Source organism: Strix aluco, chromosome 10 (genome assembly GCF_031877795.1).
Source record: "Strix aluco isolate bStrAlu1 chromosome 10, bStrAlu1.hap1, whole genome shotgun sequence".
NCBI lineage: Eukaryota > Metazoa > Chordata > Aves > Strigiformes > Strigidae > Strix > Strix aluco.
The window spans coordinates 25,513,860-25,531,784 of record NC_133940.1 but is presented as its reverse complement, the minus strand read 5'-3'; the positions used below and the strand labels follow the sequence as shown (position 1 = coordinate 25,531,784).

At 35.9% G+C, this 17,925-nt stretch overlaps 1 protein-coding gene across 5 annotated transcripts in view; it reads left to right on the top strand.

The window, feature by feature from the left end:
- Positions 1–17,925, top strand: part of KLHL4 (kelch like family member 4) — a 100,061-nt gene that overhangs the window by 51,332 nt on the left and 30,804 nt on the right. For 2 of the 5 annotated variants that reach the window (XR_012624544.1, XM_074834785.1), the window contains exon 1: positions 3,635–4,207. The exons of the other annotated variants lie outside the window; for them this stretch is intronic. Coding sequence is in view for 1 of the 2 variants with exons in the window: in XM_074834785.1 (XP_074690886.1) it covers positions 3,786–4,207 (422 nt within the window). In the remaining variant the exon portion in view is untranslated. Of the gene's footprint in view, positions 1–3,634; positions 4,208–17,925 lie in introns of those variants that run through there. 5 annotated transcript variants of the gene reach the window in all.

The window sequence follows — 17,925 nt, the reverse complement described above, 5'->3', positions numbered from 1 at the left end:
AAGGTTGAACACATCATATTCTAGCAGCCTCCCCTCATCCATCATATGTTCCAGCTGCCTGATCGTCTTGGTGGCCCTGGCTAGACTTACCCTAGAAAATCCTGTTCTTTGGAGATTTCCAACCATGAGGGGAAAAATTAATGCTGTTACTGGTGGATATTTATCTAAATGAGACCAAGCATATTAAATCAGGAATAGTAATAACAGAAAAATCATACCTTTTCACATTTAAAAGTTTGAACCGAGTCAGAGATACACCTAAAAATACATTAGAGATTTATAAAGAAATCATCAAGAAGTAAACACTCACATCAAGGGAACTTAGTTTTCTCACCAGAAGATAGATCTAAATGACTAAAAGCAGTTATGTGGCATATATATGTATAAACGGGGTGCAGCTTTATGCCACATACCTGCTTCTAATCATTTCAGGCCTGAAGTTTTGGAGTATCAAATCGCTTATACTGTCCTAGTACAGCACATTGAAATTTTAGCCAGAATGGTAACAAGCTGTGTGAAAAATAATCTACTTATGCCCTACCTGAAACATACCCTGTGCTGACTCAAGCTGACTTTTTGAGCAAGACAGTTTCTTCAGCAAATGTCCAGTTTTGCTATTTTAATTTTAGCTAGATACACTCTATGTCTGCAAAAACATGTACTGAGTTAGTAGGAAACTGAGTAATTCACAAACAGAAGTACTGTCTGTACATTCTCAAGTAAAATTCAAGGAATATGCTTTTGATGATATCTTGGAGTAAAGGGTGACTTCTACAAAAGGGATTTAAGGAAAGGAAACCAACAGGAGCTTTGTGACATGGTGAAAAATTATGGATTAAATGTATCAGAGCTGTTAAGAGGAACTGACAGAGTTGCTGAGATAGCTCAATGACCTGATTCAGAGAGTAGTGAGAAACCATGTTCTCTGTCCCCTTCTACAAGATTTTATCATACATTGTTTTATTAACTTGGTATATAGAGACTCCCTCCTTAAAACAGATCTCAGATTGCCATGCAGGCTGGTAAGTCTTATTACTTTGTGAAATTGAAAAGAATAACATCCATAAGTGTGTACGCTGAAATTGAGAAGTTAAGAAACATTGCATTAAATATTTTATAGTTGTAATGCAAGAAAAAATACCTGAAATATTTGTGTCTACAGAAAATTTCAGATTGGTTTAAAATGTCATCATTAAAGTGTGAAAACATCTTACACTGACTTCTGGAAATATAATCTCTCTTACTTAATGGACAGCATTTTCTTTCAGCCATTCACTCCCTATAAATTCTTTAAAATCCCTGAAGTTTGGAAGCAGCTTCTTTATAAGCTTATATTCTCAACAAGCTTAAATTGGAACCCTCTGCTAAACTCACGAACAGGCCTTTATATACCTTCTTCTTAATATAACTTCTTAGAAGTTGAACAAGTTTTCTTGTTTCTATCCATTCCCGTAACACATAAAATGAAGTCTTTTAAAATTTGTTCCTTTAGGAATGCTTACAGCCTGATATTCTAACCAAAACCAGCCTTCTTTCATCTCATTCTCCAGTAAATATTACAGAACACAGTTTGTCTTAATGAAATACTGTTAAATAGAGTATTACTTTTGTAGGGGAGCTGCACTGGTTTGGGATGGCTGTATGTGAGAATGTGGCAACCTTTGCTGTTGTGTAAATGACAGCGCTGGGAAGAGCAGTGGCAGAGCAGAAGGGTTCTTGCATCAGAGCTGGTGAGACCCCGGGGCTGGTGCCTGAGTGTAAGCCAGCCTTTGCTGGGTGGGCAATTGTGACTTTTGACTGAAGCAGCCAAGGCACATGTGAGTTCTGACAACTGCTGCAAGAACAGGAACCCATCGCAGAGGAGTGGGGTCAGCGGAGGGAGCAATTATGCCAAAGCACTGCAGTAAGGCTTGCTGGGGCTTGTATTTTAGCTCCCACAGATAGTTTATTTTTTCATATAAGAAAGGATTCTTATCTGCAACCAAGTTTTTCTTGTTCTGTCTGTCATAGACATTTACCCTACTATCAAAATCACATTTTACTGCCATAGGTCAGCCTCAATGTTCTGTATAGCAACAAATATGCATTGGTTAGGTCTGTCAAGTATCTTTCCTCAACTTCTTCCTTTCTGCCTTTTATGGCCAACTCTTTCTCATAGACTATCTTTTGTAGAAAGTCTTTTCTTTCCCTCTATCTATCTAAATAGTACAGTATCTTTCAACTATTTTACTGTTCTTCACTTGTCCTATCTCACATGCAGCTAGTCCATGATACTGCATATCATTTGCTTGAATACCATGAACCGGATAGGAGCATGGCAGCCCAGCATAAAGGCTGATAATTCCTTAGTCTTATCCTCTCCTTTTGCTTTTTCCTTTCAAAACTCTACTTCACATTTCTCTGTTTGCATTATATGCGGCCAAAAAAGAAAAGAAAGCAGATTTTAGTGTTTGAAGATTCAACATCCTGTCAGTAGAGTTTAGAAAAATAAAGAAGAAACAAATCACAATGCAGGCAGAGAAAAAGGAAGTTAACATGGGAAGGTCTGAAGGGGAGATGTAAGAAGATGTGTTGGAAAGGGGTACTGTCCTTTAGTTCTGAATCCTGTTTTACTGACTCTCTGTTACAGCTTTTTTTATTTCTGTGCAGTGCTAACAATTGTATAGACCATCAGTAGCAAACTGTGGAGAACATAAGAAAAAAATTCCAGTTCATTTAATTATTTTCAAATTGCATGTGAAAACATTCGGTGTACATTATTTCAAAACACACAGGGAACAGTTCTCACGGCCCTGCCTATTAATGAATGCATGAGAATGAATATATATCATCTATTAAATATGCTGAAAACATGTTACAGTGTACACTATCAAAAGAAAGGTGTTTTCAAAAAAAATATCACACTTGTTTCACTGTCCGTGAGAAATTACGAGCAGGATGGCAAAGGGTGTTTACACAGGCACTTAGCCAGGAAACAGTGTGTTTTCCACAGATACAGTCATTCAGGGAGCACATCTCTGATTTTCATGAGCTCCCTCCCTCTGTTTTCATACCCCCGTAATTATATCAAGAAATCTATCTTTAGGTGAGAAAATACATACAGTTCTGCACAATGTATTCAAATGCTGCCTCTTTCCTTTAGGTAAGTGCTACCACACTGAGGCCATTTGTAGGAATTTTACACAGCAAGATAAACAAATGCAAACCCCTTAAGGAAACACATGAACTGCAGGATAGTTTCACAGTGAATCGTTACCAAAAATCTACGCAAGAAGACTATAAAAGAATTCTCTATAAATCTTCTGTGAAATTCAGCATTGCTTATTAGCAGGCTTGATGGAAAACCTCGTGAGATAGAAAGTCTTGTCACTTTATTTGTATGTGCTTTCCTGCATCTTAAGTTGCAGCTTCGGATCCCTTAGGATCATGTGAGGCTAGGTTATATATTAGAGAGCTGTGCTGTAGTGCCGTGAGCGTGTAAACCTAGCAGCTGGGTAGTGTTATGGTTGCTGCTTTCCTGTGCTAAGCTGATTTACTTGGTTAAGGTCTGACCTCATCATCCTGTCAGTATGGATTCCCACCTATACAGTTAGCAGCAGCTTAGCATCGGCTCGAAGAGCTTGCAGTATATTAATCAGAAGAGAGAGGGAGAGAGCTACCGGTATTTGTTCTTTTGTTGTCTTTTCTTAAGAAGAGGAGTTGAAACACAAGAGATAACAAAGAATCCATTTCCTTTCTAAAAGAATAGGCTTTTGTCTTTTTTTTTTTTTTTTTCCTGAAAAAAAATGTCAGTATCTGGAAAGAAAGAGTTTGATGTGAAGCAGATCCTGAGGCTCCGCTGGAGGTGGTTCAGTCACCCCTCGCAAGGCTCCGCAGGCACGGGGGGCTGCCATCAGCAGGAAGGATATGAGCACAGAGGGACACCGGTTCAGAACAGGTTGAAGAGCCACTCTCGGGACAGAAATGGGCTGAAGAAAAACAGCAGTCCTGTCCACCACAATATACTGGCACCGGTGCCAGGTCCAACCCCAGTGCACCACCGATCTATTCAAACCTGGCATCAACAAAATCTCATAGAACAGCTTCGATCAAATGAGGATATTCCCAAAACAAGCACAGAGGAAAACTGTGTCAAAGAAGATTCAAGTAAAACCACACAGGAGTTGCAGATGATCACAGAAGAAAATTCAGATGAATCTGCAGAGAGGTAGGAGTTTTAAAGTCTGCACTTAGAAAGCCATACTTCTATCCAAGTTATTCCCTAAAACTGTCTTTGTTTTTAATCAGAGTTCGTTACAGCATTAGTCTCACTTTATATATGTGCACACCCACACTCAGATGAATAGGAAAACATTCACATTAAAAAAAAGAAGAGGAACACTGTCATGAAATTTTGATCTTTGCTTAAGATACATGATTTCATAACTATTCCATAAGAATAAAATCTGCCAATTTGCCAAATTTTGTCTATTACAGTTTACAGCACTTTTTTTTTTTGTGTCTTGATTTATTATGTTTAAGTGCAATGAATAAATGAGCCTTCTGAAATACTGTCCTCATTCTGACTTTATCAATGGGTGCAACTTTGACAAATGGGAACTGCTGGAGGTGCACAGTCTGTGTGGTTGCCATCGATCTGTCAAATTTCTCACTGCTTTTTTTTTTACTGCCTTCTTGACAAGCATAATTAACCTTGAACTAAGTGGAAAGGAAGCATCTTTGCTAGCTTTTTTTAGAGGTTTATTTGAAGTCACTTTACTTCAACAGCTTGTTTAGTATATGAAGACAAATACTTTCTGCAAGGTCAGGTGAAAAAACATTACAGCTATGAGACCGTAAAGGTGTAAGTACAAAGAAAGAACTATTTTTAAGATGTTAATACAGAGAAGAAAATATTAATACCAGTTATTTGATTAAGCATGCCTTTAAATTTTTTAATTTTTTTTCTCAAAATTGATGTCAGTATTATTAGCTTGTACAGCAACAATTCTACCCCACCTTTACCCCACCTTGGACTCAGATTATGCATTTATAATGCAATTATTTACACCATTTGATGAGATTGCCATCAGTCTTTGGGAATAATTTCGGTTTCTTACATTGTATTTAAATACAAATCTATCCTACTTGAAGTTATAGTTTCAGTAAAAACAAAACTGAGAGTTTGTGTATTTTTAGCAGTTATTATTTTTCAAGTTGTACATCTGGTGTAGGGAACATCTGCAGACTGAACAGAAAAAAAATGCATTCCAAAATGTCATTTTGAAAACAGTATGAGTAGTCAATATGTACTACATAAAATCATTACAGAATAAAATCAGTGACGTAGGAATGTGGTAGTTCTGTATGTTTACTAGTGTACTAGTTTGTAATATGTAAGAAGCATACTCTTAGTATAATGTTTTGAATGACAGTACAAATTTCCTGGGGAAAAAAAACAAGTAATTTTAGGCACACCTTAGAAAGAAAGTCAATTTGATTTGAAGAAAAATAAGGAACACTGAATAATCAAAATAAGATTCTGTGTCAGGTGAAGAATAAGGTAAAAAAAGCATAATCAGTTCAGTTTGGAAGGTAATAAGCCCCCGTCTTCGAGAATAAGATGTGACATTTTCTCCAGCTACATATAAACTTTTTGCTGAGACCTCATGAAGTTTCATGCCTTCATAATCATTCAAATTTAAGTTCTTCTCTTGAGCTGTTTAAATTTGCAGCTTTTAGAAAAGTTTTGGGAATATATATATCTTATATCATTATATTCAAATATGTGTAATTTCTGTAAAGTTATCAGTAAAAGCTTTTTATGCATGTTGTAGGTTAAAACCTATCTTAACATACACCTTAAAAGGCTGAATTTGTAAGAAATTGCTTAGAAAGTGATTCATGACTATGAGTCTATAATTAAAATTTTATTTCAAGAAAATAAAATAGATCATTAAAGACACCTCAACATAGCTCCAATTTCTTAAATACGTACCAACAGAAATCATTAAGTAAATCACTGTTCTCTTCCCCTGTAGCATCTAACACAGGCCACACACAAATTAATATGCTAATTGATTGGGTAGAAATGAAATACTGAGAAGAAGAAATAAAGAGAAGCAGACTTATATCTGTATCTATCTATATCTAGTTGCTGGATATGTTTTCATCTCTTCAGAACAATGCCTTATACCTTTGAAAGCATCCTTTTACATCATTTTAGGCTGCCTTTTACTTTAGAAGTTCCAAATAGTCACAATCAATTGTATTGGGTCTGCTAGTAATTAACACATCTGAAAAATCAATCATTTGCACTATCCCCAGAGTCCATCTCCTTACACTATTAAAGCCACTGCATAATGAACTATACAGTTATGGCAGCCATATGCTCTTTTACATTCATACCTGAGCTCACCAAAGACAATCTCATAAAAAATTGCCTTTTATTCCATAAAAGGAATTGTATCTTCAGAGTGGTTGTCTCTAATCCAGCAAGTTTACCTCTGCCTGTAGAAGTCCCATTTTTAGCTGGACTCTCAGAGAGGACTCTAATACATGTCACTAGGACATTGAAAAGAGTAGAAAAGGATAGAAATCAGGCCAATACCTCAATCTTGAGCAGACGATGAAAGCAGTTTGTACTAGTGGCTTAATGCTTCCTATGAAAAAGCTTTGGAAACATGAAAACTATGTTCTCAATTTCTTCAGAAAAACTTGAGATGTCTTTAGAAACCTTAGGACTTAACTTTTTCAGTGATACAGACATAGCACCCTGGGGTTGATGAAATTAGGCTTGTTTATTGAGGAGGAAAGGACAATAAGAAGGTTCAAAACAGTTCCATTTCAAATATACTATCATCAATACGCTTGTTTCTGCTTTCTTCAATCTTTTTTGGTACTCCTGTACCCAAATTAAATAGTGCAAGACCTAAAGAAACCCTTCTTACCTACAGGCTTGTTTCTGAATGATGTCCCGTGACAAATGACAAAGTAAATGAGGGCGTAAGTGACCAAAACTCATTAGTTTTGTAGTAACCGTAGCCAGTTAAGATGTGATGGACCAATCTATGCTAGGTACATAACAGATAAATACATTGCTTATTGGCACAAGGTTAAGTAAAGCCTCCCAGCGTGTCTGGGGACTGTCTTACCCAGTGTTGGGGGGGGAACATACTCAACAGGCATCAAACAGTCTTCTAGAAGCATCTAAAATGACAGGCATTGACCCGTTGTAAGATCCTTAGGGATGGTGCATCTATAGTTTTGAAAAAAGCTGAACAATGGATGATACACATTTCATTGACCTAGTCTGATTCTCACCAATCTATTCCTTGAATGAGGACTGGGACCTTTTCACAGGTGAAAAACAGAGGAACTAGCTAAAACCTGAATAGATACCAAGTTATTTTGTTTATTTGTACACTGTACTTCCCACTATAAAATATTACGGTATTATGAGGATGGTCAGAAAGCTAAACCCGCAGAGTATGGCCATGCAAAGGAAGAGCAAAAACCTTCAAAGACTTCAGGTTTGGCTTAAAGTCAGTAGGAGCTTAAGTGAGCTCTGAAGGAATGCATGGTAAATAAACTGTGAATTGCTTCTGGTTCAGAAGGCATGGTTGTGGATTTTTGTGCACTTTAGCTAGTTGATGATCATATCTGATCTCTAACTGTCTGGAATCTTTCGAGGTTCAGGCTCCTCCATCAGCTCCATGAAACAGAAGCAGTTCCATTTCTTTCAAAGAAAGTGATCTGACGGTGGTCCAGAGACATCAGAAAAACTCAAAGGATTTGATTGCTAGATTTTGTTTGACAGTTGATAAAAACTGCTCTTGTCTGTAACACATGAACATGCACTTGTGCACACACCATCTGAAAAAGCACTGATATCTCCTAATAAGAAGAATCCATGATATTGAATTGTCTTGATTACTTTCCTTGATAAAGTTTGGACTCACAGGCATGATTCTGTTGACCTTTCAATATGAGCACTATGCCTAGTATTTATTAACATTATGCTACATTGCCACATCAATTCATGCATGCTTGCTAGGAGATATACTGATTCTGTAAGTATATTACTGAAGACAATGTGTGCTGGTAAAGTATGTGTGTGCCTCTTCCTAGTTGCCCAAAGGCAGTTAGATTTCAATAATGAATGTAGCATCCATTCACCATTTTTCTCTTATGCATTTTTTCTAATTCTATGGCTGAAAAATTGCTGACAAACTCTAGTCTGACTGACAAACCCTAGTTTTGCTAAAGATACATGCTTTCTAATTTCCCATATGAGAAAAAATATACTTCTAATTAATTTTAATAGAATCTTTTGATGTCATAATCCAAGCGGTCAGTACTGATGTACTTGGAAACAGATATTTGAGAGGAATATCCTCTTAATTGAGGCAATGCATTTTCTGTAGTGACTATTTATGATGTTCAGTTATTTTGATAGTTCATCTTAAGACATGAAAACTCATTTGTCTTTTTTTTTTTTTTGTCAACCATATGGAAATAAGTAACAGACCGTTTCCCTCACTGTCTCTGACATATACATATACACACACATATATATACACGAATGTTTTGGATATTATCCCCTATATAAGGGTTTTCCCTGGGGTTCTATTTTTATTTCCAGTAGCAGATAGCAGCCTTGGCTCACATTCCAGCGTGACATAAAGGTGCCACAAGGAAAAAATACCCCTTTAATTGTTGCAGTATCCCAGAAGATATTGAACAGGTGCAAATGAATAAATCAGTGTGCAGTGCCTGACCCCAATTTCTTGAACATATGATATCATTTCTTTGGTTAGCTAATGTGGCACAGACCACGGACACATGCTGTCATGTTTCCTTCTGCTGAGCACTTTTTTGGGGAGAGCCATTACACTACACATTCATCATGTCTTCTAAAGTTTGTAACTGATACTCACTGAAATGATGTCTGCTTAATTTTTTGATACAAAAGATCACTTCCAAAAAAGAAAACAGGTGATAATTTTCCTGGTGAAAATGGAACATATGGCTTATTCTATGAAACCACTGGTCAAACCAGATTGAGCCGGTTTTTACATTAAGATTACTGTTCTGGGTATCCAAATAAGCAGAGTCCTACCACTGAGTCATGAGAATGACTGTTAACAAATGACAATGCACCTAGTAAATGGAAGGACTATGACGTATCCTTTGCAGTGAAGATGATAAAGGACTGCATTCAGAGTAGAACATCACGACACTATTTTCCCCACGTGAGTAAGAATTCAGTTTCGTGAACCATCCCTGATGCCTAAAGTAAAAGTTTAGAAATTATTATTCCTAATCTCACATAGCAGCAGCCTTTATTTTTAAATGAAAACATAACTGCTCCAATTTTATTTTCACTGAACTTCCAACATTTTGAAAAAAAGCTTTTAAAAATATTAACTTTAACAAATGAAAGGTTTGAAAACATAATAAAGAATACTGGACATCTAGTCAGATGGCATGTCAATCCTTCTATGACTAAATTGGATCAACTATATTTAGTTGCTTGCTTGGTTATCTGTAGTACAATTTAAGCTCATTATTTCCTTGATCGTTCCCCCATGGATATAGATAGCATATTGTTCCCCTTATTCTTCTTATTCCTACACGGTTCTTTACAGCATTTGTTTATATGTTTAAAAATTGCTATAAGTCTAAAGAGCTGCAATTCTTTCAAGCTTTTTTCAGAAGTCCTATGCTAGACAGCTATGATAATTTTTATTGCTCCCCTGCCTTTCTGCAGCATGTCTGTTTGTACTTGCAGTACTGTGGTCAGATAGGGATATCTTCTGGTTAAAGCCTGACAATTCTAGTGTAGAGGGCAGGATTACTTACATGTCATTCTGACTAAAAATCTCTTTGAATATCCTGCTCAGTGGGGTTTTTTTCTGTCAACAACATGGTGGTATTTCTCATGCCTGGCTTGTGATTAACGTGAAACTCCTGACTCTGTACCAAAGACCTGTTCCCTAATCATCTGTAAATTTTTGCATTTATTTGTTCCTAAATATAGTACTTTGCACAGATAAATTCCATCTCATGTTTATCAGATAATGTCTCCAATATGAGTTAATATTCAGTTCTGATTCTATGCTCCAATATACTTGCAGCCATTCTCAGCTTAGCATGATCTTCAATTGTAATAAAGTTCCCATCAAAGCTTTCTCTTTATTTCCTCCTCCTCCAAGTAATTGAGAAAATTTATGAAAAGTCATAGTGGAACTTCAGTGGAAAGTTCCTTAGGAACCCATTTGGTTCACTGATAAATAGGAAGATAAGTCATTGATAATTACTTTAAAAGTATGATTTCAAACCAGTTTTGCACCCGTTCCATAATGTCTTACTCCAAACAGTGCTTCAGGTTGAACTTAGCACTATCTGATATGAGACAGTGTCAAATAATATTCTCATGTCCAAGATATGAATGACAACTACTTCTTTTCTGTTCTCCATAATGTCTACTACAACCTATTAATGAACGATTTCAGATTATTCTGACATGTTATTCGTGACAAATTCTTGCTGTTAGTATTCTCTTTTGTCTCTAAGTGTTTAGAAATAATAATTATATTACATTTACACTGTAGAATTTGGCAAGAAGTAAGAACTAGGAAATGGAATTACATTTCTGTCTTGTGGAGGATTTTGCGGTTTCTTTAATACATTTAGCAATTTAATATATACTTCAGCAGTGTATTTTTAAAAGATGTTTTTATGCCAGTCCGCTATGGATAACCAAAGTGCTTCATTGCTACCTCAGGAACAAGCAAAAACTAATTGTCTTCTAAAGATGACCTTTAACTAAAGGCCAAAATATGAATTTGAAACTGGAGACATTTGAAATGGGTTATTTAAAATATTGTAGCTGATCTCCTCTCAGAAGTGATGCTTGAACAGCTCATGTGGCCTTTCAGTGCTTTAGCGCAGTGGAAGAGCAGTTTGCAGCCGGGGACTGAGGGTGACATTCTAGGCAATGATCGTTGATGAACACCCCATTGGCATCACTGAGATGCTGCATCTGCTAGTGCCAAAGATTACTTTAGTTTTACTTATGAACTGAACAAAGGCATGTGTAGCACATGAGATAATTAGTGACATTAAGCTGAATTTTAATGCCATTTTACAGGAATTCACTCACAACTGGTTGAAAAATGATAGGTGAGAGTAAACAATGTTTCCTAAGTGTAGAAAATTTGGGAAGTTATAGTAAGTGGCATCTGCTGCAGGATTAAAATCTAAGAGGAGAATTACTTTTTTCCCAGAAGCTGATAATTCACAAGGAGGGATAGGACTTTTTAGGCAATGTGCGAATGTAATGAACAGTGACCTATGAAGTCATTCTGACTAAACAAATGCTGTTGCTTCATACAACAGCTCTTAGTACAGAAATTAGAATCAATATGTCTCAAAGGCATCCTCATATGATTTTTTTTCTACTTTCTCTTATTATGACATCTTATAAGGAACTTGAAAAGGCAAAAAGTATGTGAAATTAAAGTGGTTTGAAAGAATTCTTAAAAAATAAAGGAAGAAGTAGGTTTGTATTTTGAAATTAATTTTATGTTTGGCCTGTGGAAGGAGTGGATATTTATTGAAAAGAATTTTTTTTCATAGCTGCATAAATAGAATCATAGACTAATTTAAGCTGAAAAGGACCTCTGGATGCCATCAACTCTAAGTCTGTGTCCCCACCCCTCACCAAGAAGGCTATAATAAGAAATAATATGACTTACTAAAAACACACAGTATTTTACAGCCTTACATTAAACATGTGTAGCTTTCAAAGATGAATTATTACAGGCAAGGGGAAAAAAATACCATTTAATAGTAATTTAAGAAACTAAGACAATTCTATTAATTTCAAAACAATTTCTTTATGATTCAATTATCTTCTCATTTCCACTCTATAGAGCTTGCTCTCAGCAAAGACAGATGTTAAATTACTTTTTAAAGAGTTATTACTGTTCCTAAAATCACTTCTTAATGTCTCCAGCAAAAGTTAAGGAGATGATTAAACACATGCGACCAATGCAGAACAGTTTTTACAGACATACTGAGCATATGCAATTGTAAAATCAACAGGAAATCATATGGTTATTGAAGCATTCTTGGAAAAGAGGGAGAGAGTTTGCCTGAGTTGAAAATTATAACTAGACAGCATTCTGAAAGAAATGACCAGTTTAATTTCACTGTTGTTTTGTGGCTGAATTGTTTACTTTGAACTATTTGAAATACTGTAATGAGGAACATTACTAAAATCTTTCACATTTAAAGAAATAAAGGGATTTGTTTGTTATAGTCAAACAGCTAAGCCCAATATATACCAATTTTTTTTATAGTTCCTTTCATTCTCCTAGAATAAAATAATGATACTATATTTAGAGAATGACTATACCAGGTGATAAGATAAAGAATATGGCTTGTGTATGGCATACCTGTAGGTTTGCAGGCTAAATGAATAAAAAAATGAAGCTGAAGCACTGTCGGAATTCACAGAAAGAGCTTAAGGTAAGTATAAGAAATCAACTTAAAAAATAGTCTCTAAAACAAAGCTATAACAAAATTTCCTCCTCTGTGACTCCACCTCAGTGTCTCCATCGTCAGATATACTGTCACGAGAACTTCCCACGCAGCCCTGACAGCAAATCTTCTCCTAGTCCACCCCCTTCCCTCCTTTTCCAAGCAAATCCTTAATAGTCAAAACTCAATTCAAAGCCAATTAAAATAGGTAGAACAAGACCTCAGAGCCTGACTCTTTCCAACAATTCTGCTCATCCAGTAATTATCAGCATAAAACATCTTTCACTTCATTCTAGTAACTGTTTCCATTCTATATGTTATCAGGATATTTCATTAAGTCCGTCTGCTGCTCACAGGTAACAAGGATAACTAAACGTAGTTAAAGGAACACCCTACCTTGTAGCCATTACTTCATTTGAGGTTGAAATCTATGATACTGTATCTAAATGACTACACTTTAAAAATGTTTCATTAGGAAATAGGCACTGTATTCTCATGCATGAGGCTGACATTTAGAAATGAAAGAGAACACAAAGAGTACATGATTAAAAGTTTGTTTCATTGTTTTCTCAACTAAAACCCATTTAGGCTAAACAAACATATTTATTGGAAAAGAAAACAATGTCTGATACCTGGTTCTTTCTTCAGTTTTGCTATACATATTTTGAAAATCTTTGGACAAGAATCTGGATATCTTACCTATATATCAACATCTGATTTAATCAAATTCAAGCTCTCTCAGCCAGCTTATAACTTTTTAAATGTATGACTTTATGACCAGTTGCATTAGGATCTGGAAATCAACATCCATGGGATATGTCTCAGATTTGTTGCTTGCTTCTTACATAAACTCAGAGAAATCGTTTAGCCTCTTGGTATCACAGTTTACTCACATTAAAGATAGCATTTGATACCTATTTTCCTAGGGACACAATAAGAACTGATCAGTATTTTCAAATATCAAAATTTGCCTGAAAACTGCTACTTAAATGCAAAGTGGAATGCATGTACCTTATGACTGATGCATTATATTATATAGTTGCACAGTTTATCCTCTCATGATAATATCAAAAGTCTATTACCTTAATTAGAAGTTTCGTGTTACAATAAGCAATAGAGACCACCAATATACTTATAATAAAATGTTTTGAACAGCAAACAAAGAGAATACATTTGATCAAGTGGACAGCCACTGTCACCATTTGCTATGCTGCAGTTTACCTGATAAATCAGAAGTCAAGAGGAAGGGAGGCATTCTTGCAAGAAATGAGCATTTTCAAAGCCTGTTCATTTAAATAGAAGTTGAGAAAATGAAGAACCTTTTTGAACTGGGCAAATATATCTTGATTTAAATGGAAATTGTGAGCAAACCACTAAGACATCCTAGGAGTTGGAGAAAAGCTATTTTAAGCCATTACATATGGTTTGCGTTGCTAGGGAAACCTCTTTTACAGTGTTCATTTAGCACAGATGCTCAGGAAAGCTCTGTGTCTCCATGTCATACCATTTCGGAATGCTTCAGAATGTGAAGAAAGAGAGATGCACATATACACACATGCAGACAAAAATATCTCTGTAATTTTATCTTAGTCATGTTCCATGTCTTTGGTGGAAGTTAGTTCTTTCCATTTCTGCCATGACCACAGTGATAAATCAAAAGCTTTGTAATTAAAACCCTCTGTTTCCAGACTGAAGCTATTTGTTCAAACATTGCCTTCAGTTTTGATCCATTTTGATCCATTTGGGTTCATGTGTTTCATCTATTTAGAGCAAAACGTTTGCCTTTGCCATATACATAGTGAAAATGCAAGGAGAAAGACCAGCTCTGATGACATTTCTGGCCCACCCTTTTGACCCTAGGGCATGTGTGACCTGCCAAAACATATCATATAACCTGCTCCACACAGGCTTTATGTAGCCGCAGTGTTCTTCATTCTCCCTTTAGCTCTTCAGCACCCAGGTAGGTGACAGCCTGATCGGCAGTTGCATGCTGCCATGCTCGGACACGCCTGCCTCGCAGTTGAGAGGACAGGAGGGCTCAGACCCTAAGCGTGCTGCTGAGCATGAAAACGTGTGCTGCCTGTTCCTTCCTTTTTCAGAGAGCAACAGCTCCATAAATTTTGAAAACATAGGATTTGAATTATTGAAAAATAATTAAGTTTTCAAACTTTGCAATATTTCAGTCTCTCAGTTTTAAAAGACCTTGTTTATAATTGGGGGCATGGCATATTATTACTGTACACCATTATCCATGCTTGGTGCACTCTTGGATCCCACTACAAAGAGAGTGTGTTCTCACTGTCTATCCAAGCAAGGTACTTCAAAATTGCAGTGAAACAATTCATGAATTCAGCCATATGAATTATAAGCCCTGTGCAGGATGGACCTGTAAATACATGCAGAATCACATTTTGGGGACATGTGTACATGCAGTCACATAATAGGTGTAAAACTACTCTTATGAGTATGCTGCAAACTCAGGAAGCAGCTCTTGAGAGTTTAATTATTGGACTATATGGTACACCAGGAACCAGTATTTTGAGTACTAAACTTCTAAGGCCTTGAAGTTTTACTTACAATTTAACAATGATTTGTAGTTTGAACCCTCCTCAACAAAATTTAAAAAACCAACAGAAAATGTTTAGAAAACATTTTTTAGAAGCTAAAAATTAAGTCCATCTATGGATGTGCTGTTGAAGGCACCCCATAATGTGCTATTAAAGGCACTTGACTTTAGTCAATAAACCAAAAAGAAACTAGCTGATAAAGACGACAATAAAAATATACTCTGAACAAAACATATGGTGTTCTACAGTTTGAAATTATGTTTGTAATGGATATACATTGATCTAACCAAACATTAATAACTGTAGAACCAAAACTAGCCAGTATTGCCTATCTGTGAACCATACTGTTATTTACATATCAGAGGTAATGTAAGAAAAAGAAAAAGATACCGGGTTAGAGACTTGTAGAGTCTTAGCACTACCAAAACAGGTTTAGGCTAGGTAGGAAAGAGGCAGAAATTGATTCTTGCTGCAAAGTAATTTAATTGCGGTAATAAAAACCATTAGTTATTTTGGACATCACAACTACAGCTTTCTGCAGAAATTTCCCTATTTCATCCAACACACTGGTGAATTTTGTGCTTCTGTTCTCTGTCATGAAGTGTAATTAAAAATATTTGTAAACACTGAACTATGATTATATCAAGAGTTTTAAACCAAACATATGTAAACATCTTTTAGAACAATACTTTGTAAACAGCATTTAAAGATTAAAATGCTTGTTCTGAGTCATGATTTTCATGACTGTCTCACAGAAGATTGCTTCCAGTCTATCCAGCTGGTCATTCAGTTTAGAGAAAACTACATGTAAAGCCAGAAATTCCCTCCTATGCCATTCCTGACCCTCCCTCCATGGCCCCTGCCCTTTCTATGTGCTAGTGCAGTGGCTTAGGATGAACTTTTGATCTTTCTGTTTGAGATGCTTGACCTAGTAAAATCATCCAGCAGTACAGCCAACTCAGTCTCTTGATATATCTTGTCATAGTGGATTTACAAGCAGTGTAAGACAGCTTCCTGGGAAGTTACAGTGTTGTGATCATGCAGGTGCCAGACTGTTCAATCATAAAACAGTGAAGGTGAAAAAAGCACAGAAAGGAACAAGGTTGTAAGTCAGGTCTAATTTTTTGTCTTAATTTGTTTTTTTCATTCACTTAAAGGATACCAAATTAATCTATAAAAGAAATTTAAAGGGGCTTGGTGTTACGATACGCCAATAAGTTGCTCAGCATGAAGCTCCCATGGGATGCCACACAGCAGTAAAGCTCATATGTGCCTCTTACTTCCTCATTCAGTATGTAGCTCAATTACTAGTTAGCTGTTTAAAGTTTCCTTATACTTTTTCACTTAGTGTTACAGTGAATTTGAACCTGAACTTAACACAATTAGTAGAAGAACAAAGTCAGGACTGGGACAGTTTGGCCTGTTCAGTGGAGCAATAAAGCTCTGATATGTTCACTAGCAAGCTACTGAGCTTTTATTCTTCACCTGGAATCTGCAATTATTTCTGTATATATTTTGCACAATACATCGGGTTGATACCTCATCTTTGAATTTTCACAAGTTGCTTTCTAAGTCTCTACAGTTCCTAAAACATCCTTTGTCGTTCCCCATATGTCAAGCCATTAAGTGAAAAGGCCGTTTTTCACTTTTAATGGCTACTGCTGGGACATTTCGTAAATCCATTGATGGTAAAAACAACAAATTTTTACCTTTTCTAATAAGTAGCTTTCAATCATAACCATAATTTAAAATAACTTTGAACATAGCTGAAATGTGAAATCTCTAATTTCTAGACTCCTAACTTTTTCATGTGTTACTTTTTTATCTATAAACTGTTGCTGAGGTCTTTTAGGTTTGAAAATTCTGTTAACTGGAGAGGGAACCACCACACATTCACTTTTTTTTTTTTACACTTGTATCTCTCAAGCTCCCTTTTGTTCCACTTTTGCCAACAGCAAAAGGGGATAGCATAAAACAGGTCTTCCCCACAATCTCTCCCATCAGGAGTCTTTCTGAAAGGTACTTAATGAAGTAAGAATCATGGACTTAATTAGATTCATCTGTGTATAGTCATGCTTGGCTTAAAGCAAATTTTTTTGCCATTGGCTTGTATTTTGTTTTGTATGTCCTCTATACAAAAATGCCCCAAACTCATGTCCAGCATTTAGTTATTATTTTTCATTTTGTACATTTTGACAGCTTGAGATAGTGCTATATCATGCCTTCTGGTCACATTGTTTTTTGTTCTTTAGAAAGATGCTACTAAATTATCTAACAATATTATCACTAGCTACAAGAAAGCTGAGCAAGAAATAGCCTCACTGAATCTCTCTTTTATGACTTTTAATTTCCCTCCAACAAAATCATGTAACATAAACGTTAGATTAGATCGTGCATTGCAGTGACAGCTGCAGAATGCTTCTTGTACTGTTGGAGTCTGTGTCAATCAAGACAATGAAGTATTACTCATAGTGTACATTATATCATGTCTTGATGACTATGACAACACTATGACTTAGTGTTGATTTTCTTGTTTGTTTGAGGAAAAATGAATGTTAATTAAAATATAGTTTTGTTTAAAAATGAATTATACCATACCAGACATAAAATACTACCATGCAGGGAAATATTTCCTTCTTCTGCAGGAAATGGTTGAATCAGCGCATTAACGGTTAAGCACGCTGGTTCAGAGAAAAGGATAGGCTTTTGCTTGCTATAGTAAATAATAACTACAGGTCCTAATCTTCACTGGTATAAACAACACAATGGCTAATGTCTTCAGTTTCTATGAAGTTGCTGCTTTCAACATCAAGCATTTACCCTAGTATTT